This window comes from Chlamydotis macqueenii, chromosome 1 (genome assembly GCF_036417535.1).
Source record: "Chlamydotis macqueenii isolate bChlMac1 chromosome 1, bChlMac1.mat, whole genome shotgun sequence".
In the NCBI taxonomy this organism is placed as follows: Eukaryota; Metazoa; Chordata; class Aves; order Otidiformes; family Otididae; genus Chlamydotis; species Chlamydotis macqueenii.
The window spans coordinates 131152024-131176232 of NC_141556.1; the positions used below are offsets into that span (position 1 = coordinate 131152024).

Genomic DNA, 24209 nt, shown 5'->3' on the forward strand with positions numbered 1-24209 from the left:
TGAAAAGGAAGTGATTCCTATGATATTTTTCGATAAGACATGAGTGCAAGGAAAAAAGTATAAGTAGTATCCTTTCTGAACAAAATAAAAAAAATCAGTGCTTAGATGATTGTTCTCTTAACAGTGTAACTATCAAATATCTGACACATTGAATTCATAGCATTCCTTCCCTGACAAACAAATATTACCCAAACAAATCATTCTTGGAATACAAACACATCAAGGATTACAAATTGTGACGAATTTAAAAAGGAAACTCCTAATTACAAGCACAATCTTGTTCAAAGCTAAGTGTTAACAAGCAGAAGTTAATGCAACATATACCTGGGATGCCCATAGAGAGAAAGCTCTAATTAGGAAAGTGACTACCCATATCCATAACGGGTTAGAAGATTTAGCTGTAACAGTGAGCCCACAGAACACCAGACTGAACAAACACAAACTACCCAAAGCAATAGAAGTCAGTTTTTCAAGCTTAAAAAAACTTGTCAAGTTTCTTTGTTTACATAACTGAGCAGACTAGCTGATGCTTTACAATCTTAAATACAATGACCTTAAGAACACAGCAAATACAAGTTACTTGGATACTAATTTAAAACAGAGAAAAGTTGAATATAGTCACCACTGCATGGTCTAAAAGTTATTCAGCTTTTGTTTTCCAGGTACGAGATGCCAAACAAAAATGCATCAAATATGAATGTACTGTTGCTGTGGCATGGCACAGAGTCAAGACACTGTGCAATTCGGGGACAAGATGTTAATGTTCCATGGCACACAGAGCCAAATGAATTTATTTGTAGTCCTCTACATCCACCACTCTCATCAGGAACCTTTAGTTCAACCTATATGCCCCAAATATGATGCCCAACTGTGCTGCACACTAGTGAACAGATAGCTATGTGATGATGATGATGAATCTAACACTGACCACACAGCATATGTGGGGCAGGATGAGACATCTTCATGAGATATGCATCCCCATCCTGCCCTAATGGCTGGGTTTGCTAGCTTATAGTATTAAATGCCTTTTACCTTGACCTAGCACAGTCTACTTTTTCCAATTTTTATTTGGTAGAAACAGAAGCATTAACTAGCATTTCTCCGGAGTCACTTTTAACATAAGAACTCTCAGCTTCGCACATATTTTCCCACTTCTAGAGGAGGAATGGTAACCACAGAAGACAAAAAAGACCACAAAAAAAGGGAACTTTTATGTTGACAAATACACAGTTCCTAGTGACCTGGCACACGAGCCAAAGTCCACAAAATGATAGCAAAAGACCCAATGCACAAAATTTGCTATTTATTTCAGATCACAAAAACATTAGACTCGATGATACAAGAGGATGCAGTAGACAGAAAAAGGCCTAATTAGATAAAGACATAAGGAAAGAAAGAGTAATTTAGTAATGCAGTCAGGTTCTTTGTTTCTAGGTGATTCTTTCTGTTCATGACTGGACAGGTTAAGACTTCCAGCATAAGCACCTCCCAGCAGAGTACTGCTTTTAATCTTTAAAAACCTTGAACTTTGCAAGAAAGACATGGACAAGAAAGGCTAAAACAGACTCCATCTGCGGAATGGCAGTATCTAACCTCTGCTCCAAATGACTCCTGGAAGTGTTCGTGCACACATAATTTGTGGGGGGGGTTTCAATTACTGAATGAGAGACCTTGTCCCTTCCCACTCTCAGATAATGTGTGTAACTCACATCTGACTGAAAGAATTCAGATGGTTCAACTAAGAAAAAGAGAGCTACATCAAATTAAGAACTATAGCTCTCACAGTCATGGCTTATTCAGTATTTTAAGATTTCTAACCAGAAAAGTCAGGTTCTTTAGGACCCCAGGAACAAAGGATTTATTCGACACTTTCAAAATGTCTGCACTACCTATGTTTCACATGTGTGCATCGCTCTGCTAACACATGGTGAAGCTTTTAACTCCAAGAGAACTGTCTTTAAGAAAGTCACATTTTACTGCTTAACTTCTGCTTCCTAGTGCTCCCAGATTTTTAAAAATGGCCTTAAAATAGTTAAGTGCAGACAGACTCAACTGAAAGTTAGTTTTCCCAAGGCAAGGAAGTAAGATGAATTTGACCAACAAATACTACCCACGCTCTTAAAAACAATGTACAATGGGCACAGGCCGAAGCAAACAGACATCTTACTTGAAATGAGTATGTCTAAACAGCTCCATCTACATTATTTTTTCATGTAACAAAATCAGATAACTGGAAACAAACTATATAATGAATGAACATTCTGACTTTGGGATTTAAACTTCCCCCACCCCCCTTTTTAATCAGTAGGATTTTTTTCCACAATATATTTAAAACATTTATATTTCCATAGAAAGCGGAAAAAAGACTTCATCCTACTGTTCTTCCTCTGAAATTTTTGAATCATGCTTAAGTTTTCATAAGTGGAAAAGAAAACCTTGACTTAGATGACCTCACACACAGTATCTTTTAAGAAGTCATGTTCTTGAAAGTTCTCTATCAAAAGAATTTGTTTAAAACACATGTTTGATTAAATTTTTATTATATTCTAGGAACAAATGTGTATTTGGTTATTTGGTAAAAGAAGATAGCGTCCTTTATATGGAATGTATCATATTTGGGTTTGGGTATCAGAAAACAGAAGATGTTTGTAAAAAGGTAAGAGATGAACACTGAGCACAACAATGAACAGACTACTGTAGTACTTGTTTAGTAACCTGTTATATCCAAGGGACTGTAGCAATTATTCGGTTCAGCCTCTCTTTACCAAACATATAATTTTGTTTTAACATCAGACTGAATGCAAAAGAAAACTAAAAGACAACCTTTATGTGTAATTTCAGTCATAAGCAGAAAACACTGCTAGGTAATTTATGGAGCATACCACTATTACAGAGGAAGTTTAACAGGATACACAATGAGATAAAAGTATCCAGTTTCCCAGCTTGCTGCTTCAGTATTTCATCCTTTCTCCCTTCTCCAGCAACAGACAAATCACTGCAGACAGCATGGAAAGCAAATCACAGGAACAATGAAACATATCAATAAGCAATTTTTACTTTTCAAACTCATAAATCCCCTATCTCTAAATCAAGACATTGAAGGTTCAGACATCCCACCTGGCTTGTCCTATTAACTTCTCCTTCTGGAGACACATCACACGATTTTACTGTTCTGCATAGTTACAGGTTTCGTTTTTTTTTTTTTTAATTATTTGCCTTTACTCAACTAAAAGCTAAGAATTCCAAAAGTCCAATCTACAAGAGTTAGATGAACTTATTTCAATAAAAAGAAAAATTATTAAAAAACCACTCTTAACACCTTTCTGTAACAAGTCACCAGCTTCATCAACTAAGACTACAGTGTTGATAATGATGTTATTCACACTTCAATGTTCTTGTATCACTAAAACATGACACAGGGAATCAAGCCCAGAACACAATACAGTGATCATTCCAATAACCCGCATTCATTTTAACTATTTTCATTAGGTGGAGGGAGTTATGTGGTAGAGCAATACACTTTTCATTCTGAATAGCCACCATATACCCAAACAAGAACTAATATTGAATAGTGTTTATTAAGGTTTAAAGCTGATGACTCACAACTTACACTTTTTCAAAGTGAAATAAGCAAAAATGAGACTTTTTTTAATCTCCCACACTGTTCCAGTTCTCAACATACACAAAAATTCTACCGAACTCCTCTGCCTGCCTCCCCTTAGTTGATCTTTGTTCCATGTCAAACAATACGACAGATAAGAAATGAGGGAATGCTGAAATTTTGTCTTCCTCCTTAACAAGCGTTTCTGTCAACAGTATTTGAGGTAGTTTTAAACTTTGAGATTAATCTGTGTTTATAAGACCTTGTTCAAGACTGACAATTCCTGAACTGTTTCACAGCCTTGGCATTCTGAGTCTGCTCGGTGGTTGCACACACTTGGACAGCTCATGCCTGTCTCCCAGTATTGGTTCTGCTGGGCTTTCATAAGGCACACATCCTGCAGTACTATGGGTTTACTTTTCAGGTTTCTACAGCACAAGGCACAACAAATTTAAACAATAAATACAGTTCTGAGCAGACAATAAAAAACCCATTCCTTAAAATAAGTAGTAAAAAAAGGAATGTTTAAATTAACCCTCTAAGTTCTAGTTAACTTTTACTATAACAAGGATGTGTCCATCAAATGGTTATAGACTGAATTTAGGCCACTATACTTCCTCCAACCTTAGAAAGTAAACTAGTGACTTGAAAGCAGATGAAAGGGTCCTTTTCCATACTTGTTCGTTTCTTACACATCATTCTTGCACATCTTACCCTACATGTCATTGCTCCTGGGCATAACCTTGTCTGTGACCATATACTAGAGAAGTTTAATTTTTATTTTTAACCTAACATGGTCTATTTTTATTTTGTAATGACAAGTGCCAAAGTTGAACACGGCCAAGTTTTGGGTTTTTGTTGTTTTTTGGGTGTTTTTTCCTCCCTGTTATTCACTTCAAAGTGACTAAAAAACAAGAAAATACAGAGCATGAAACACCTAGTATCAAAGCTAGGTTTGAGCTTTTGGTGACACAGATGGCTTTTAAAGAGAAAATGGAGGCAAACCTGACTGAAGGTATCTCCACTGGCCAAATGTTCAATTAACTTAAATGTTAACTCTGAATAATGTAAGGTAAGTGTCTTTCCTTAAAGACTGCTAAACTGCCAAGAAATCACACAGGCTCACATGCAAACATATATCTGTTCTTCCAGCTTCCCTTCACATTGCAGTCAAGAACTCTGCTTCCTCTTTGGAAGTGCTAATTAGAAAACCCACACAGCAGCCAAAAAAAGGAGTTTAACTATGAGCAACATCATGGTGGTCTGGATATTTAGAGGGCAGGGCCATGCTGCATTAGAGAGCGACCAGGAAGCAACAGCTTGGTGAAGGGCCATGTGTGGGAGGCATCTGATCCCTTGCACCAGTGGTTAGTGCTGTTTACTGAAACCCAAACCCGTGAGTGCTCCGAGACAGTTTCTATCCTGTTGGGGTTGGATGACCCAGACTAGAAAGGAGCAAATTCCTGTTCAGAGGTATTTTTAAAGGTTCCACTTCATAAACAGGCTGAAAATGATAGCCTGGTCAACCTCAAAGGATTAGATGAGTAGAGCAAAATCCTTGCACAGAAAAAGGTATTTTCATAGCTACATGTAATCCACTGATATAGACAATCTCACAATCAGTCTCTGCATCTTACAGATCATGGTTTGACAGCTGTGGGACAATCATCACGTGTTACGTGGAAGGCACAGGACACTGATGCTTCAGAAAACTCCACAAACATCACACTAGTATCTGTAAGTACACATACTCCACTGAAGTTGGAAAAAAAAAATCACTTTGGCGTTCTAGAAATCATACTGGCTTTTAGAGGGTCCAATAGCATAAAAGCACTTAACGTCTTCAGGAAGAAGTCACTGGGAAGGCCCATTAGAGATGAAACTGGACCTTGGGGTATGCCAAGTTCTTACCTCCTCACTTGACTCCCACTCCTGTCCCCTGTGATGGCTGGGAGCCTGCACCTGTAACTGGCTGCCCCTGGAGAAGGCAACATTGAGCACTTCACAGACCCAGACTCATATTACATCACTAAACACTTCAAAGCACCAGCTTCAGAAGGAGCAGGAAGAATAGAAATACAGCACGTCGTATGACCCTTAAGCATCAGAGTAGTGGGATTATGTTCAACAGCAAGTTTTCACAAACAAGCCTCAAGTCTTAAAGACACAGACAGGGCTGCAAGTTCTGCAGGTTAAGGGCCCTAAAGCTCACCTCTCTTTGTAGGCTGCAAGACTCTCAATATATAAGAAGCTGCTAAGAAAGCAAGGACATGAAAAGCAAGGCTGCTACTCATACAAATAAGTTTTTATTCTCATTGTGATTACTATTTGTGGATGCATAGAACAAACAGAGGTGCTTCTGCCCCCCATTCCCCAATATACTTAAGCACAAATTTATAGCAGAGAATGAGATCCATCAACCACCCTTTCTACCTTTCCAGGGCTCAAACAAGAAAAAGTTCCTCCTTCATCCTAAAATTGGCCACATATATTTTTGCATCCCCTAGGAATATGAATAAATAGCTTGAAAAACCTTTCACAGGCAGAATCTCTCTATAAAGTTAATAAACTGCTAGGCAAAATTAGTTATCAGGCTCCACCTAGTGGCAAAAGGATACCCTGCATTAGCATTTAGAGTGCTTCGAGGCATCCCGAGAGAGTGACCTGGTGTGCTCAGAGTAGCACGCTCAAAAAAATTCTTTGGATAATCTCAAGTAATAAGCATCCCTAGATAAATTACATTCACCTAGAAAGAAGTAGCTTTTATCTAGCTTGTTTGGTGTGCATAATATACTCCTGTATTTCATAGCTGATTAACAAATCTATGAAAACACTAATCATGACTTGCTCAATACATATCTAGCCAAAAACCCCCACCAAAACCCACCACACCTCCCATTTTTAAGTCTCACTTCTCTTTTATACAGTTATTGAGCCGGACTTTTGCAAAAGTTTAAAAAGTTTCCCCTTTATCTTCTCCATACTGCATAACTTGTTACATTATATAAACTGTTGCTTTCAGAGCTCAGATCTGACATGCTCCTGAAATTATTACAATGGCCTTCAGGAATTTTAGCTGTCTTTGCATCAGAACTTCTCACTGCCTGGCTGTTTCTGGCAAGATCTCAAGAAAAGTAAGGCACACAGGTCTGGGAAAGAAAGCCCGGCATAGCATGTCACCTTTGAATAAGAATTATCATCATCACCAAAACTCAAAGTAATTCATGACCCGTAAATGCTGTAGTACACAGTACAAGCATGTGTGGCTGAGGAGGAAAAAAAGACTATTGACAAGCACAAATACTATTTCAGATGTACAAAAACATGTCTGATTTATGTTCATAAATGAGCTGCAAACAGAAATAATCCAACAAAAAAATGTCATTTCATAATAATGTGTTAAATAGATCAGTCAGTGAAACTAAACTTTTTACTCTCAGCTTGATGTTAGCGTAGCTATACCTACATCAGGATTAATTGTTTTTATTAAGCATTTCTAGGAAGAGTTTTGTTTAAAAAGAGAGAAAAATGCATACAAACACTGAACAGGTAACTACAAATTGCTGGTCCAGGAGCACTTCTCAGCTTTTGCGTGAGGGTGCATGCCTCATCCTTAATCCACTTTGGTCCTCACTGAAATGAAGGACATGAATCAAAGGAAACTATAAACATAAGCAAGTTTTCCTCAGATTTTTTCTTCTGTTGGCAATGCACATACCATCCTAAAAATACACTATCTGCATGAAGGTCTGCAAGATCTAATAAAAATCAAAATGGCCTGCCAATTTTCTTTAGGAAACCCATCAACTGTGCAGCACCTGACAAGAATCAACCAATTACAGCAATGGCACCATTCATTTTGTCATCTCCTGCAGATAAAAAGAGAAGGCATCATGCCATCTGCACAGTGCAATTATGCAAAACCCAGATATTTCTGTGCACTGAAGCTTTGACGAACCCAGATTTTAAGTCAATTAATCAAAAATACCATTATGTAACTAGTAGGATATTAGAAGCATTTTTCTAGTTAATGTGCATGAAATCATTAAACATTAACAACTAAAAGGCATGAAAAAATTCTGAAAGTTCAGAGCTATAGAGTGTCACAATAAAAGTCTTACTTAACTCTCAAATAGGCTGCAAACAGTAAATAGATCTCTACAGGGAAGTATCCTGCATGGGAGCAGAAGAGGTTATATTGCAGCCTAAGGTACATGACTATTTTCTTTTAGCACTGCATGGCCTGCCATTATTATTTGTATTACTTCTATGTTATCAAATTACTAGCAACTGCTTTTATTTCCAGAACATCCCTAACTATTTTCAATACTGTTTTCCAGTCAACACTTCTGGACTCTGGAGCGCTGCAGTTACACAGCTTTAGATCCTGCCTGCTGACAGTAGTCCTGAACAATACTTCAGCAGTTTGCTCCTCATAGTAACAGAAAGGTGTAGTATGCTGTCTACTATAAAACATCTCAAAAATCAATTCATGTGCAGAAGAAAATGTTTTCCAAAACTTGTGCAGAGCTCAATGAAGAGCTGATGAGCATTTCCATTTATTTTTCCCAGCAGTCAGGGAAAAGTCAGGTAGCAATACAGCATGCGAAAGGCTGGTATTTTGTGAACAGAATTCCGCTTTTGGATGAAGCATTTATTGAGCATTGAAACAAGTGACATTCTAACAAGACACAAAGTAACCTCTTCAAGCAGCATTGTCAGAGGACAATCTACAAACTACAGAGGACAGAAGTTTTGAATGTTAGTACAACATAATGCCAAGGGAGAAGAAGCAACTATAGCTACTGGCTAGTAGCCAACAAGACAATGACTCTCTTGTAGTATCTTTCCTATGAGACATTTCCTCTATAGCAAAGGTCAGGCTCTAACAAATCGGTAGACATTCCCCCAGTTGCGTTTCTTTATGATATTTAACATATTTTATGTTTCAGAGAATCAAAACCCACTTTAAGAAAGCCTAGGGGTGGAGGAGGCACACAGAGTCCTGGATTTTAAAATCCAGAACTGCCTCAAAAAGGCATGCAATTCCTTCAGCAAGGAAGCACAGTTTGCTACCTAGCCTAAACTAATCTATGATTCTGTGAGCATCCTGGAAGTAGACAGTTGGAAAAAAAATAACTTCCATTTCCAGCACTAATACACAGAGCTGAAAAACCCTGGCATTTAACAGCTAACACATCAGAACATTACAAAATCACTCCCAATGTGTGACTAAGCTCAGCTATCAGAGTCCATAATGGTAGTGTTTAAACTTCTGTCCATAGTTTAACCCAATCGTTTGGATAACCAGCTTAAATTAGGTTTTGAATTAAACTAATTTAAAGAAAGTTGTAGACAGTTTATTTTATTTAAAGCACCTCTAAGTCTATTCTTCCTATAATCAGATTATCCTTTTTTTTTTTTTTTTGGGAGGGAGGAAGTGGTGCGTGGTCTGTTTTTGTTTAAGTCATGCCCAACTGGGAAGAGACTACAAGGACCATCAAATGGGCTGGACAGAATAAAAATATATAAATATATATTTCTATTTTTATATATATGAATATATATAAATATATATTTCTATTATATATTTATTTATATTTTTATATATGTATCGAAATATAAATAAATATATAAAGAATATATAAATAAGAAAAGATATATAAAAGTATCAAAACCCCTGATAGCTGTTTGCCCCAATATTAATTTTCCTTTTTTAACACCCTCAGGAAGACTAAGTTGCCAGACTACACTGCTTCTATAATCCAGCCCTTTCACTGGCTACCAGTTAGCCACAAGTCCAAATTCAAGCTATTTCCATTTCAATATTGTTTCTTTCCCATCCTGCCATGTCCTACCTTGTTGCTTTGGGACTGTGAAACTGATACTGCAGTTTCACAACAGCTTAAACCCGTCAGGGTTCAGTACTGCTGTCCTCCTTGTGCAAGAGATGCTGGAGAGTTATCTTCTCCCTTCAGGACAGGACAGGCAGCAGGGCTGCACTAGTCTATTTCCACTGATTTCAGCTGACACAAAGACAACCTTCCTGTACCCTGGCTGCAGCATAGCTCCAGCTGTCAGCGGAAGCTTCTTCCCTGAGTCCTTCTGCAAAGTCTGACAGATACCTGTCCACAGACATACATCTACACACGTTCTAATAAAGTCAGCTAGTCTCACTGTGTACGTTACAAGTATGAGAACTACAACACAAATACTTCCTCTGTCCAAAAGATGTAGTGTCCTTTCAATACCAAAGTTTGTCATAAATATTTCCGCTATTAACAGAATGGAAAAGCCATTAAGATTTACAGAGTGATACAACCACAATAGTCATACCTTACATTTAAACTACAAGATAATTTATCTTGCCCATACAATCACAGCATTTTAAAACAAAGCAGCACATTACAGTTGCCAAAAAATTCTATGAGCTTTGCATTTCTTTATAAACTTCTCCAGTTTTACAGTAAACAAGTTTCTGTACACACCTCAGAAACTCCACACTGATAGGCATAAAGTTCAAACACATAATTTCAGCTAGGCTATTTCAGAGCTTAAGATTACTTCAAAATGCTGTACTTAGATGCCCCACACATCAAAAGACTAGTTAAGGTATGGGCATAACAGAAGCAATACAACCTCAGAAACTTGTACTTCACTCCACCGTCTGCTGGGTCTTGTCACGTTTTTGTGCAATTGCATGCAGCTTTGTGGCATTCCAAACTCAGGATTACATACAGAAAGTATCTTCACATGAAAGCTATACCACAATTATATTATCTGTGAGTGGCTATAATGTAGCAAGTATACAAATCTTAAATTATTTATTTTTAGAGTCACATTAAAAACTTCATACACAAGGAAGAAACCTCATTTGTGACTATACAAATTACTTCACAAAATGCCACGCATTGTAACAAAAACATATTCAAGTGTTCAAAATCCATTTTGCAGAAGCCAAAGCAGTGACTTGCATTAGGACTGGATAGAAAGCAAAAAGAGTATTTATTCCCAAATGACTAATTTTCTCATCCCATTGTAAAATTCCTACACCTTTATGAACGACAAATTTTTACGTCTTACACTCTACAACTGGAGACATTAGCTTAAAAGCCATGTATCTGTTTATAAAGTACATCTGTTCTGCTTTTCCAAGAACTGCTTACAGTCGAAATACTCTGTAGTACGCCTAGTTGATTCTTGAAACTATGCTTTTAAATTCAAGGACAATTGCTACAAATTCAGTTGAAATAATGAAAAAAAAAAAAGACAAGTCAGTTAGCAAAACCCAAGTTTCATGCAAAAATCTCTCATGAGTCATTAAAAGCAGAAAAATAGCTTGCTAGTAGATTTTAGTTAGTTGGTTTTGTTTTACCCCTTTCCTTTTCTTGTTACTTGAAAAATGCAGACTGCCACACATATATAGCAATTTTTTTTTTCCCCTTACATCCAGATATTATACCTGTGTGAAGTATTTCCCATCTTGTTTCAGGACTTTCATTGACAGGTCAAGAATCAATCGTAGAAATTCCCATGTTGAATCTGCATATAAAGTATGATTTAAAAACAGAACAGCACATTACGGCCTTGTTCACTATTACATATTCAATACTTGCAACACATCTACCTGTTTAAAAAGTAACTATTCTATACCTTAAAAAAAACCCCAAACAACAAACCAACAAGAAAAAAAGCAGTAAATAAACCCACACAATCAATACACAATGACAATGATGGTGGAAGCATCTCTAATTTGGAAGCACCTGGAAAATTACTAAGAAAAACAGAGTGGGGGGAAAAAAATTTCTGGAGTGTGAACTCCCTGATTACTTCCTCAAGAATTACATGAGTTCATATTATTTTGGAATAAGAGCACAGTTTTTAAGTCCTAGGTACTTGCTAATTTTTCCAACACGCAAAATTCAAAACCAACCAGTGTGTTACTATCGTTCTTTGTCTCAGATTTGCTCTTAAAAAGGCAAGAATAAAAGTATTTTTGCTGCAAACTGTCAACTATTATGCAAGCATAGGGGCAGAAACATGAAGACCCCTCAGAAGTTTAGTAAAATAATTTAGAAGATTAACCTTCTTCTGGAGATGTGGAGATTGGAACAGCTGTCAGGTCGTTAATTACATAATCAAACATCCTTCCTTCTTTAGCATACCTCTTCAGTACAGGAATACAGTCTTCAATTAGAACCTATAAGAATGAAATACTGTAGCTAGTCCTCAAAATACCCTGAAACTGACCAGGTAAGAGGAAAAGTGTGGATTCACAGGAATTAAGAGGAGGGAAAAAATTCAAATCAAATATGCATTTAATTTTAGGCTCCATTTTCAACTTTTTACATCATGCATAAAGTAGGAACAGTTGTAGGAATTATCACAGTGACAACGTAGCGCCACAGGACCAGATTTCCTAGCTCTCTCACTGATTGCTGGGTGACCACTGTTCTACCTACCAAATCATAACAACAGTTATCAGTCCCCCAACAAACAAGTAAAATAAGGTATTTGTATGAAGGGCCACTGACTCAAGCAAAATAGCATGTGACTTCTGTTAACTTCTGACATGCTTTTTCTATTTCACACCTGTAAACTAGCATCTCCAAGAGCCTTAAAGAGTAGTAATGAAAACACAAAGACTTCCAGTGATTACACCTGGGCTAGTTTGTAAGCTCTGTCTTTTTGATGTTCTAGCAGTGTAAGATTTTGCCTGCAAATTAAAAATTTTAGTATGTATTACAAATGTAGATGTTCTTAACAGTACAGGACAATTAAAATACACTTTTCTTTTATCTTTTCATCACTTTAAGGAATGATGTTTAACACTGCATCCTTACTGCTACTTCCTCTTTAAGTTATAGAATCATAGAATGGTTATGGCAATAAAAAATATTCTCCTATTTTGCATTCCTTAAAAAATAATTATATATAGCTTTTAAAGAGTTTGAAGACATGGAGTTAAATATTGATGCTACTTCCAACACAAATCCCACTGCCAGTTATTAAAATTTAGAAGTGCCATAAAAAAGGAATAAAATTCTTCCCAAAATTAAGAAAAAAATTAAAATACTTTTCCCTAAAACTTTACCATAGCAGTCTTCCAGGCTGCATTTGAAATATTACTTCTAATGAAAGAAAAACAAGTTACCTGATAGCACTCTCCTTTCAGATTGTCTAGGACATCTCCACATGTTTTACGCATGTATTTTTTACATCCGTCGATCACCATTTGGTCAATGTTTGAAGCTGGTTAAGGCATTCTACATTCCAGAAATAATACAGGTAACAGTTTCTATTTCTTCAGAAAGAAATTTTCAAAAAGCTGACATTCACAAAGGAATAGTAAGATGTGCATCTTGGTATACATATTGCAATTGCCAACCTTATGTATTCACCTCCAGGTTTACAGAGTGTTTATTTTTGGTTTTAAGTAGTATTGCTGGTACCCAAGGTTACCATTACTACGAAAGCTTGAAATGTGAACAGTAGGACTGTGTATTTAAAAACCTTATAAAACTAAACTAGGTTAAGACTTCAACCTACATTTTTAAAACAATTTTTTTTAGTTTCTAGCAAGGGGATGCCAAAACCTAGGATGATCAACATTTCATATGGGTAACAGTTGTTTACATTACAAACTACTTGAACTACAGAATATTGAAAGCTTGATTTGCATCAGTACTTTTGAGACAGGGCAAGAGTTGGTCATTCCGCCACCAACAAAATTCACCAAGTCCTGGCATTCCTATTGATTAAACTTTTTTGCTTCTAGCGTTTGTTTGGGGTTTTTTTTATACTTTCTTTAGAAAAACAGAAGAACCCAGGAAGGTAGAACTCAGCAAAAACTGCAGACCTGACAGGTCTATCTTCTGTATCAGAGAAGATATCAGTCTGATGACAGAAGTGTTTCTAAGCTGACAAAAAAATTCATTTTAGACCCTATCTCTTCATGCAAATCAGAACCTGATAGGTAATTGTGCTCAGTGCTAAGACCTCAGCAGAAAACACAGGCTGAAAAAAGCTGAAATAAGCAATCAGTCATTTGTCAAAGGATATCTCTACCATAGTAACCATCTTTGGCTTCAGTTTGACTATCTCATATAGTATACCTCCATCACCACCTCCTAGGATTAGCACTTCTTTCCCAGTGTAGTCTTCCTTTCCGCTGCCCATTATGGCTTGAGTATATGCCAGGTCACTCTCTGCCAGATCTGAATGGAAGGAAGAGAGAGTTGGACAAAAACATGATATCTTAAATTCTTCTCATTAGATGGCATTAATTCAAAAGTGATAACAAAACATGGACTAAAGCAAGAGTATCTACAGAAACAACCTAACTCTCAGAGACAGTCCAGGATACAGAGGGCTGGTGATTTACCAAAACTAATGAGATCCTCAGAATCCCACAGAGGATTCCTCTAGTTCTCAATGCAAACCCAGCAATGGGTACCTCAGCATTAGGAAATACTCTGTGTCAAGAGAATCAAAGTTGTAGAGTAAAATAGTCAGTACTTCGGACTTGATATCCACACTCGATACTTCAATGGGTTTTCACTTCAGACTACTGCTGCAAGAGACAAATCAGGAGATTTTTGAAAGCACTCTGGATCCCAACTAACAGCAGCAATCTAGACACACCCCAGTGGATCCCTGCACAGAAGCATAAATATGACCATTAACATCTAACTGCTGAAGGGCCATGAGGAATGCCTTCTGCTGCCTTGTTCACCATTAGCTTTGAAGCAGGCAATAACACTCCTAAGCTCTAATAACAGGTCTGAGCTACAAGGGCAAAGCTTTGTGTAGCAGCACATCATAGCATATCCTATCATTCTGCCTGGGAATCTTGTAACACAAAGCAGTGTTTTAAAATCCCAGGTTAAATAATTAAGTAATGGCATACTTCACTTTCTATGAGATACATTGTGACAACACTCAAATAAAACCTTCTCTCCATACAAAACTGATGAAAATTTCTGGCCACAAGTATGGAATACCTAATTTGGTGATTTCAAATACAATTCTAACTGAATTAGAAAATACCTTGCTAATGAATTCAATAACAATGCTTTTCAGCTGCCATCTGCACTGAAGTCCCCCTGACAGCTGCAGAAAGCTAATTGAACAGTTAGAGGTATTTCTGGTGATTTAAAAAAGCTATCAACAAATTTCTTAATTACTCTACCATTAGACTGAAATTAGGTATTCTATCCCTAGACAGCAATATCCCTCATTTACCTCAGTCACTACTTTTCAACTGAAGTACTGAGAGATTTTACAAAGCATACCCCTTGATGTCTAGGTTTTCTAGCAAATAGCATTCTTATCCAGCTTAAAAAAAAAAAAAGCAGCCCATCTTCTCCCAAATTCACTTTCAAAAATACAAAGATCAGCAGGCTTAGAGTACCACATGTAAAGACCCTCCCATAAAGGTTGTGTCTGATTTAGTTACTAAGAATTCCACTGAGCATTTTGAAGAGAAGAGTCAAAAGATGTTCACCAACAAAGCAGCTAAATGGTTTAAGATACATCTGCTCTGTATCTCACCAACCAGGTAATTCCCTCAGAGAATCAAAGGAACAGGGTTATCCATGCACAATCCCACCAGCTCCTACTTCTTCATATTTCTTTATAATTCTACTACATTTTGAAGACCAAAGTAGACTTTTTTGTACTCTAGATTTCTGATTAAAATACTCTACATATAAGAACAGATATATGTGTACATGCATATATGTAGCTTCCTGCATCAGAAGCATGACCTTTAGTATGACCATTAAAACTAAAAACATAGTAAGACAGAAAATACTTCCTACAATTTCACACAAAAGATCCTCAAATGAGATTATACTTACTAACATCCCCACTGAGGATAAGTATGTTCCCAAACTGTTTTGAATGAAGAATTTTAATATTCTGGAAAGGTGAATCTTCATCATAAACAACTTCATCTATGTCATACTCCACCAGGCGCCCATCAGCTGTGGGCCAGTATCTATCAATGACACCTCCTCTTAAAATGGCTGGCAATCTGGAAAGAAATAAGAAAAAAAATTACAAAACATTTGAGATTTTTTTTTAAAAATAAATCCCTCTAAACATCCTGTAGATACAATAAATAAACAAAACTTACAAGAGGTATCTAAGAAAACTTAGAAGATTTAACACTCAATGGACTTAAACCTATCAGTTACATGTTAAATGTAAGTTACTTGCTAAGGCACAGATAAAATATAAATGGTTCTTTATGCATGTCGTAGTTTAGCCTCACTCAGGACCAGACTACGCAGTCTCTCTCCCCTACCCTCTGAGAGAACAGGGAGGTATAATAAGAAAAAGCTCAAGGTTTAAGATAAAGACAGGAAGAGATCCTTAAAGTTACCATTACAGGCAAAATAGACTTAAGTTGGGGAAAATTATTTGTTTATTATTAAAACCTAAGCAGGCTAATGAGAAAGAGAACAAGATAACTTCCCCTCACCCCTCCCTCTTCCCGGGCTGAATTTATCTCTCTACCTCCTTCCCCTCCCAAGCAGCACAGGGGGAAGAGAGAATGGGGTTTTGGTCAGTTCATCACAAGTCACTTCATGCTGCTCCTTCCTCCTCGGGGGCAGAACTCCTCACATTCCTCCCCTGCTCCAGCGTGGGGTGTCTCCCATGGGCCATAGTCCTTCACAAACTGCTCCACAGGGTGCAGTCCCTCCAGAAGAGCTGCCCCAGCACAGGCCCTCCACGGGCTACAGATGAATCTCTGCTCCTCCATGGGCTGCAGGGGGACAGCCTGCCTCACCACAGGCTGCAGGGGAATCTCTGGCAGAAGCTACATTACTCCTACCCCTCCTTCTTCACTGACCTTGGCGTCTGCAGCCATTCCTCTCAAAAAAATTCTTCATAACTGGCTCAGGCAGGCGCCTCAGGTTCTCTTCACATCTCCTCTCCACTTCTCTCAGTTGAGCTGGGCCGAGTGAGGCCCAGACAGCCGCTCAGAAGGAAGCCAGAGTGTGGGCCACAAGGCCCGCGCCTCCCCCTCTCTGCCCCAGCTCCAGCTTCTTCACATCATCTTTTTCTTATTTTTCCCCTTCTTAAATATGTTATCACAGAGGCATTATCAGGGAACATTCTGCTACCAACTGGCTGGGCCTTGGCCAGCAGCAGATACATCCTAGGCCCAGCCAAGTCCACTGAACAAAGGGGAAACAACTTCTAGCAGCTTCTTACAGAAGCTACCGCTGTAGCCCCCTCTCATTAAAAGCCAGGACAATCTACAACTCCTACAATGTGCATGTGAATCTCTCTCTGCCTTAAAAGAGGGGATTTGCATAGGGGATTTGTGCCAGCCTCTGCAGAAGAATCAGTTCATGACTAGAAATGGATACAATACGAAAAGCAGAATCCAGACAAAATGAAAAGCAGAATCCAGACAAAAACCCATGGCAAAACTTTTTCCCACCTTCAACTCAGCTAAGAAGGCCATTTCTTTTAAATTAGTGGATCTCATCCTTCTAAAGTTGCATTAAGAGACATTTTAAATACATACACTAACACTAAAAGTGATTATAGTGTTTCAAACTGAGCCAGACCACTCTGCAGGTATAAGCACTATCCTTGATATCAGCTGACAGTTTGCATTACTTTTTAAAAGTGGTTCAAGTATCTGCATAGATTGTTCTGGTTTTGTTGTTGGTTTTGGGGTTTTGTTAGTTTTTCTTATACAAAAGAAACTTCACTAGGGCCTGTTGTGATAGGATGAAGGGTAATGGTTTTAAAATAGAGGGAGATGAGATACTCAGATGAGATATTAGAAAAAAAATTTTACACTGAGGGTGGTGGAGCACTGGAACAGGCTGCCCGGAGGGGTGGTGGATGCCCCATCCCTGGAAACATTCAAGGCCAGGTTAACCAGGGCCCTGAGCAACCTGATCTAGGGGGGGGATGTCCCTGCTCCTTGCAGGGGGATTGGACTAGATAGCCTTTAAAGGTCCCTTCCAACCCAAATTATTCAATATGCTATGATTCTATATTTGAAATAGTAATGATCAAAATTATTGCATTTTATTTTAGGCAAAAAGCAGTTTGGTTTGGTTTTGTTCCTCCCTGCTCCCCCACCCCAGAGGAGGGTGTAGCAGAAGATGAGATAGACAAGCTGCTTCTAAGTTCACTAGTGATTCTCAATAAACATTTCAGACACATTTTCTGCCTTCAGTGAGCCGCAAGATGGCAGCACAAGGTGAGAACAAGAGCATCTATATTCACTAAGTCAAGATAACAAAAAGGCAGGAACAACTTTTCCAGCAGCATTAATTCTAGTGGAGCTGCATGTGTGAAGCTAACACTAGGATACAAAACAAATTTAAAAAAGGAAATGTTGAGATGTGTGACAAGACTAATGCTAGATCCACTGCCTTAAGAGGTTCATCTTCTTATATTAAACAAATTAATCTAGATCACTTGAGGCAGGCTTTCCTGACTCGTTTTTAACAGATTCCTATTACAGGTATTCCACAAAATCCCAATATTGTATTTCAGTATTAAAATATCCTCAGAGAGAGCTTCTCCTTCAAATACACATACACAAAGTTACCTGCATTTGCACCCTGTGCACCAGGTGAGGCTTTACCAAAATAAAGTAACTATCTCTGTGTTTTCAATACAACTGTTAAACACACAAAAAAAACCAACATTCAAGGTATACAATCACTTTTGAGATCACTACCACTTTACTTGTGGTCTTGTATAGCCTTCAGATTACTGTCTGTTGTAGTACTGCTTAGCTGATTTTTCCATTCTGTAGTTTGCTCCTTGGCTTTAGTGAATCTTGTTGATTTTACACTGCTTTTTACTTTCTTAAACCATTTCTACTTTGAGAATGTTCTTTAAAGTATCCACTGCCTCTTCCAGCAAGTGCATGTCTGCAGTAAGTGCTCCCTTGCTTCAAGCAGTGACTGCCAGCCAGCTGACACTGACACAAGCTGCACCCTTCCAGAACCCTGGGGAACTCCAGCACGAATGCTGTTTCAGCAGCAAGCAATGAACCACAATTAGCATCCCTATAGTTCAATATATAAATCTGTATTTAAGTAAACCAAAAGTGACAGAAGGCTTGCAAAGCCTCCCTCCCTCAGTTATCTGTTACATTAAAGAAATATTTGCTATAAAACATTATCTTCCTGGCAGGGCCCTAAGCACACAGATTCCCCTGGGTTTTTGCCACCTGTGGCCAAGGCCAGTGCCATGAGGTACAGCAGGGGCAGAGCTGGAAGAGAAAGAGCTGCAGGACACCTTGTTGGGGCAGGGCCTCCTCCATGGGCTTGAGCTTCATTTTAGCTCTAACTGTCACTCTGGTCCCTGCCAAACTATGCTGCAGCTCTGAGCCCATGCCTGCTCAAGTCTTTTGCCAATTCTTGACATCCAGCTTGGTCTCAGAGCTGCCCTGATACTACAGCCCAGTCTGGCAGCCACAGAGCTGGGGCTGACCTGGGTCACCATCACCAGTCCTGCTCACCTTTTCCACCAGCTGTGTAATGTGGCCTGGAGGGTATGGTTCACACTCTGGCCTATCCCCCTGCCACCCTTGGCTCCCCAGCTCTTCCAGAGCAGTCTGCTCTTGCTTCCTGGTTGCAATGTCTCCAGTCATTTGAGGCAACCATTGCAGCAAATTAAAGAAATAATCCTTGCCCAAAGTAACAATACTGAAGATGAAGCTTAACAAAGTGACAAACCTCACAGTACCTTAATTCTGCAATAAAACAATTTTAAAATTCTGGGGAAAACACATATGCATAAGTTCATACTCCATGCTATTCACAGCAATACAGCAAAACGTAATTTGCTTATTCTTTTTAGCAACCATGCAGACAAGCCACATACAGAAGTATATGTACAAACTTACCGTTTCACCTTTTTTATGTTACCATGAAACAATTCTTTCATTCTTTCTTCTACTTTGTTTAGAAGCTGAAAAAATAGTAAACAAGAGAGGTGAAATTTATAGGTGACCATTTAATGTAAAATGTCTGTTAAATTAGACTGCTTAGAGGGCAATAAAAAGTAGCACCTGCACTGAAAAGCTTTGAAATGTAACATTAGAAGGCTATGAATAACTACTGGTCACCTTAGCCTCGTTACTAGCAAAAATGTGCATATTGTAGCAGTTGTCATCACTGCATTTAGCTGTCCCCCAGGATAACATAGTCAGACCTTTCAGGCACAGCTAACAGAGGGAACATGAGAACCCTGTAAGGTTTAATTCCCGCCAAAGTAGTTTCTGCAATATCCAATTACTGGAGCCCCCATACTGTGGAAGATTAACTTATTTTTTTTCTCCATAGGGAAGAAGTTTTGAGTATAGAGGCTCCCCATCTCTGAGATTAGAGAAGGAAAAAAGTCACACACTAATACATGAGGTTGTGGGTTGAGCATTACTTCTCTCCCACTGCCCTGGGTGCCTGAAGAGGCCTGGAACCTGACCAAGGCTGCCACATCTTTACAACTTCTACAACAAAGAACACAAGGCCCAGGACATGCAAGAGAATGTGTGTGTGTGTATGCACACTCATATGTGTATGCAACTGCAACAGGTGTTACTACTCCTCATCTGTAAGCATTCAGGTTTGAACTAAGTTTAATATTTAAAAATCTTTTACTAACATATACTTTGATATCTTGAAGAAAAGGGGCTCCTCATGCAGTTTGATAAGCCTAGTAAGATAAGCATACCTGATCAACTTCCTCTCTTCCTTTTGTATGATCATTGTAGCTCTGCAGATCCACCAACACTAACCCATGAGGGTGAATTCTCAAATTGGCAAAACTACAAAGTAAAAAAAACAGAGTGATGATGATTTTATTACCAAAAATCAGAGTGAGTGAGGAAAGAAAATCTGAAATTAGTTATATTAAATTCAGAATGCATATTTCTTTTTCCAGATGTCTGTAACTGTTGGCAGTGCCAGCTCCGTTCTTCCTCTGTAAGTCACTAAGCAGCAAGCAGAAAGTTGCACAAGCACTCCAGTCACTACATAACTAATAAAATCAGCAGGCAGCAAGGCAGTGAAACGGTGTTTAAGCCAGAACAACTATGGTACAAGGGGAAAATATCCTGCCTGCTAGCCTCAGCTCTTTAAATAAGGCTTGCTTAAACAGGTGTGTTGTGTTGGTTTGTTTGGTTTTGTTTTATTTAATTTAAATTAAGCCTCAAATAAAACAACTGGACACTTTCCTTCTCCTGTATCTTCCTTCTCACTTCTTAGTCGTTTTGGGTTTTTTTGTTTGTTTTTGGGGTTTTGTTTTGTTTTTTTTTAAAAAAAAAAAAACTTTACAGCAACTATTCACAGAGACAGTTTTCACATTCAAAGCTGGATACAGATTTATAAATGAGAAACAATAAGCGTCCTGGAGCAACTATGGCTTTGACTGGCAAAGAAATTAGAGCAGCGAACTCTCATTAATGAATACAGATGCAACACAGAAAACTCCTGCTGTATATTGTGTTTATTACAGAGGCATTTAGAGACCAAAGAACAATGCTTCACCATGCTAGGTGCTGGGTAGACAAATAGAGAACCTTCAAGAACTTGCAACAAAAAAAAACCACCAAGAGATAAACCAGCCCCACATTATCTTAAGATAATTTTTGGAAACCATAAAATGATCAAGTGATGAAACTGACAGAAGTGATTCAAGAATAAAGACACTCTTGCTGGCTTTGGACAGTAGCAATCAGAGAAACCAGTGTGTCACCCACTTCTCTTCAAGAGAAGAGCTGCGAAGTCTCGGGCTTTCCTGAAGCCTTTACACACAGGTTTTGCCTTCAAGAGGAAAGACGTTTCTGTACAACATGCCCACCGTGTTTCTTCCTTTCTAGTACCTCACAATCTTTCAATGACCTTCCCTACACCTCAGCGATTGCCCACTAGGTGTCCTCCTGACAAACGCTTTTGATGAGGGACTAGAAAACGTCCCTACTTCCAGTGGCCGTTAAGCAAAACCACAGAATAGCCTTAGAATAAGCGTTCCCTCTGCACCAAGAAACTACTCCTGCATAAACCAAAACACACCGTTTTACCCTGTTTAATAGAAAATAGTCACGGAGTAAACAGATATGCTAATTAGAAGAATAAGTGTTTTCAGTATTCAAGACATTTCTAAGGCAGCTTTTTGTTTCTCATATACAAGCTACATAGAGTGTTTAGGGAGAACCAGCAAACTTATTCTACTGTACTCCTGCCAAAATCAAAGCAAAGCACAGGAACTTTTGGCAGGTAAACACTATTTACATGTTTTAGGATGTTATGCCCCACTGACTGGTAACTTTTGACACACAGGCAACTTCATATTTTGCACAGTGACCACAACATGTTACAGTGATGGTCCCATCAGTACCACTAAGACAAACAAGACCATTAAACAATAAAAAGAAGAGACGAGGACATACACACTTCCATCCCTCTAGTCTCTACGGGGTTTCAGAGCTTTTGAATACTTCTCTGTGACCTTACAATACCTTGAACCAAAGGGACTCAAATTACTTGTGTGTTTCTCCTAGAGTCTCTTGTTACTCAGCACAGAGGGAACAGCTACTGCAAAGGATAGCTCTGGAGAAAACTCTACCAAGACTCTGTTTATGATTTCCACATCAGCCAGGGCTTATTTTGTAACGGGCCTAACATGCAAGGAAAAAGAAGTCAGGCATAAGCGTAAGAACAAACAGTTTCATCACAAGACTCCAGGATATTATCTCATTAAAAAAAAATTAAGACAAAAGAACAGAGCTCACCAGACAGAAACACTAGTCACTCGAGCAGGCCTGGATGCAACCAGTCACATAGAAAAGGGACTTTTCTGGTGAAGTCAACAGACCTGCTCCAGGCCCTCAGAGCTGTGACACTACAGACAGAAATTAGTATCTGCAGTTCATCAGGCAGCACTGTTATTCTGGCACAGTGCCAGAAATATTTGTAGTGTTAGAAAAACTTATCAGTTTTTTCCCCACATTCCAAGGGTTGCTATTTACATAAATAAGCAACAGATTTATTGTCCCACGACTTGAGTTCCCTTTTGAATTCCCTTCCTGCAAGAATCACATAGCTGTCATAAGATTTGACAGCTGACATTGTCTTCAGTTCCCCTGTGACTGCATGAAATATTTCCTCAGTACATAGTGTTACTGTCTTTGCTTCGGGGTCTTTTTTTTGGGTGAGAAGCAAGGAGAGGCAGAGAGAAGAGTTGCTCTGAAAAGCACAACAACATAACTTCAGACTTATAAGTGATATAATAGCATTAGAATACAGAGACAGTAGCACTGCAGAATCATCATCCGCTTTGTCCAACTGTTACCTCTAACAGAAAGAATGGCAGGATCCTGACACCTGCATGGGGGAGAGAGATGAAAGGTGAGCACCAGGCAGGAACAGTGTAGTGGGGCAAAAATTAAAGTTCCGAGCATTTAGCTGGCAATCTCAAGACAGTTAATTTATGGTAAACAACCTTGAATTAAATTCCAAGTTCTTAAAGAAGCTGATACAGATCCAGATTGGTTCTACTCTGGTTTAAAGTCACTTGGTTGGAAATTAACAACCAAAATAAGCTAAAATGCCTGTAAGGATTTAAACACACAGCTGAGAGTAGAAGTGTACATTCAGGAAAGTAATCAGCCCAGCAGCACTGAGGCAACAGCAGCAGGCCAAGGTTGAACCCACAAAAAACTTACTAGCTCCAATCAGCAGACAGCAAAGGCTATGCTGGCTTTTGTTACTTCACACTTGTCTGCTTGGCAGAATGCACATGAAAACAGGTTTTCAGCAGCAGCTCTTATAATATTTGGGGGAGGGTTTGCAAGAACCACAATAATACAGTTTCTGCTTTCTACCTATGAAAATATATCAGATTACTTTACAATCCAAATGAAGGAAAAAAACTCGAAGAAAACTTCATTTCTTTTTTTTCCAAAGTCTCCCCTCCTTCATCTTGTCTTACTGAAAAATTTAATTCCTGTTTTCAAAATAAAAAACCTGACACTTCTGGCATGTGCTCACATGTACTGTCAACAAAAGCAGTGAGAAAAAAAGGTCAGTGAGGAGGGATCCTCTGCTTTCCATTAGGCAACAAAATCTGCACATGAAAAGTGGCCCCCACTGTAACAAGGCCCCACTTGTTACTGCACCAGCAAACCTGCCTTGTCTTCTAGGGCAGTACTCAAACTTTTTCTGCTTGCGTGCAAAAGAGTCTCAGCTACAGAAACAATTCTGCTGAGCGCTACATCTTGCCACGTGAATAACAGGGAACCTCAGATGTTAAGAAACAAATCCCTATTGCACAAGTCAAAAAAGCAAGTTTGAAACAGAGGTTTCTGATGAGCATCCTCTTTACTTAGAAAGAACCGGAAGCAGAGAGATCAAAACATTTCAAGCCAAAATGTGTATCCTACCTTTGTTCTTTGTACTGAGGAATAAGAAACATTGCAATTTCATGCATTTCAGAAAGGATTTCCCCCACCACCACACCCAGCAAATAAAACTAGATAGACAGGTACCTGCAAGTCCCTCTTCACCTGTCAAAGCTTTTACCTGCTGACAGACTAACTTGGAGTCACTATAGAACAGAT

At 38.6% G+C, this 24209-nt stretch overlaps 1 protein-coding gene across 1 annotated transcript in view; it reads right to left on the reverse strand.

Moving 5' to 3' along the window:
• The window catches only part of SMS (spermine synthase), a 52376-nt gene that overhangs the window by 4179 nt on the left and 23988 nt on the right, over nt 1-24209 (reverse strand). Inside the window, exons 3-9 of the mRNA XM_086767139.1 lie at nt 20324-20417; nt 19497-19561; nt 15463-15638; nt 13662-13818; nt 12756-12843; nt 11687-11801; nt 11064-11143 (exon numbers count right to left, since the gene is read on the reverse strand). Coding sequence (XP_086623265.1) covers nt 11064-11143; nt 11687-11801; nt 12756-12843; nt 13662-13818; nt 15463-15638; nt 19497-19561; nt 20324-20417 — 775 coding nt within the window. The remainder of the gene's footprint in view (nt 1-11063; nt 11144-11686; nt 11802-12755; nt 12844-13661; nt 13819-15462; nt 15639-19496; nt 19562-20323; nt 20418-24209) is intronic.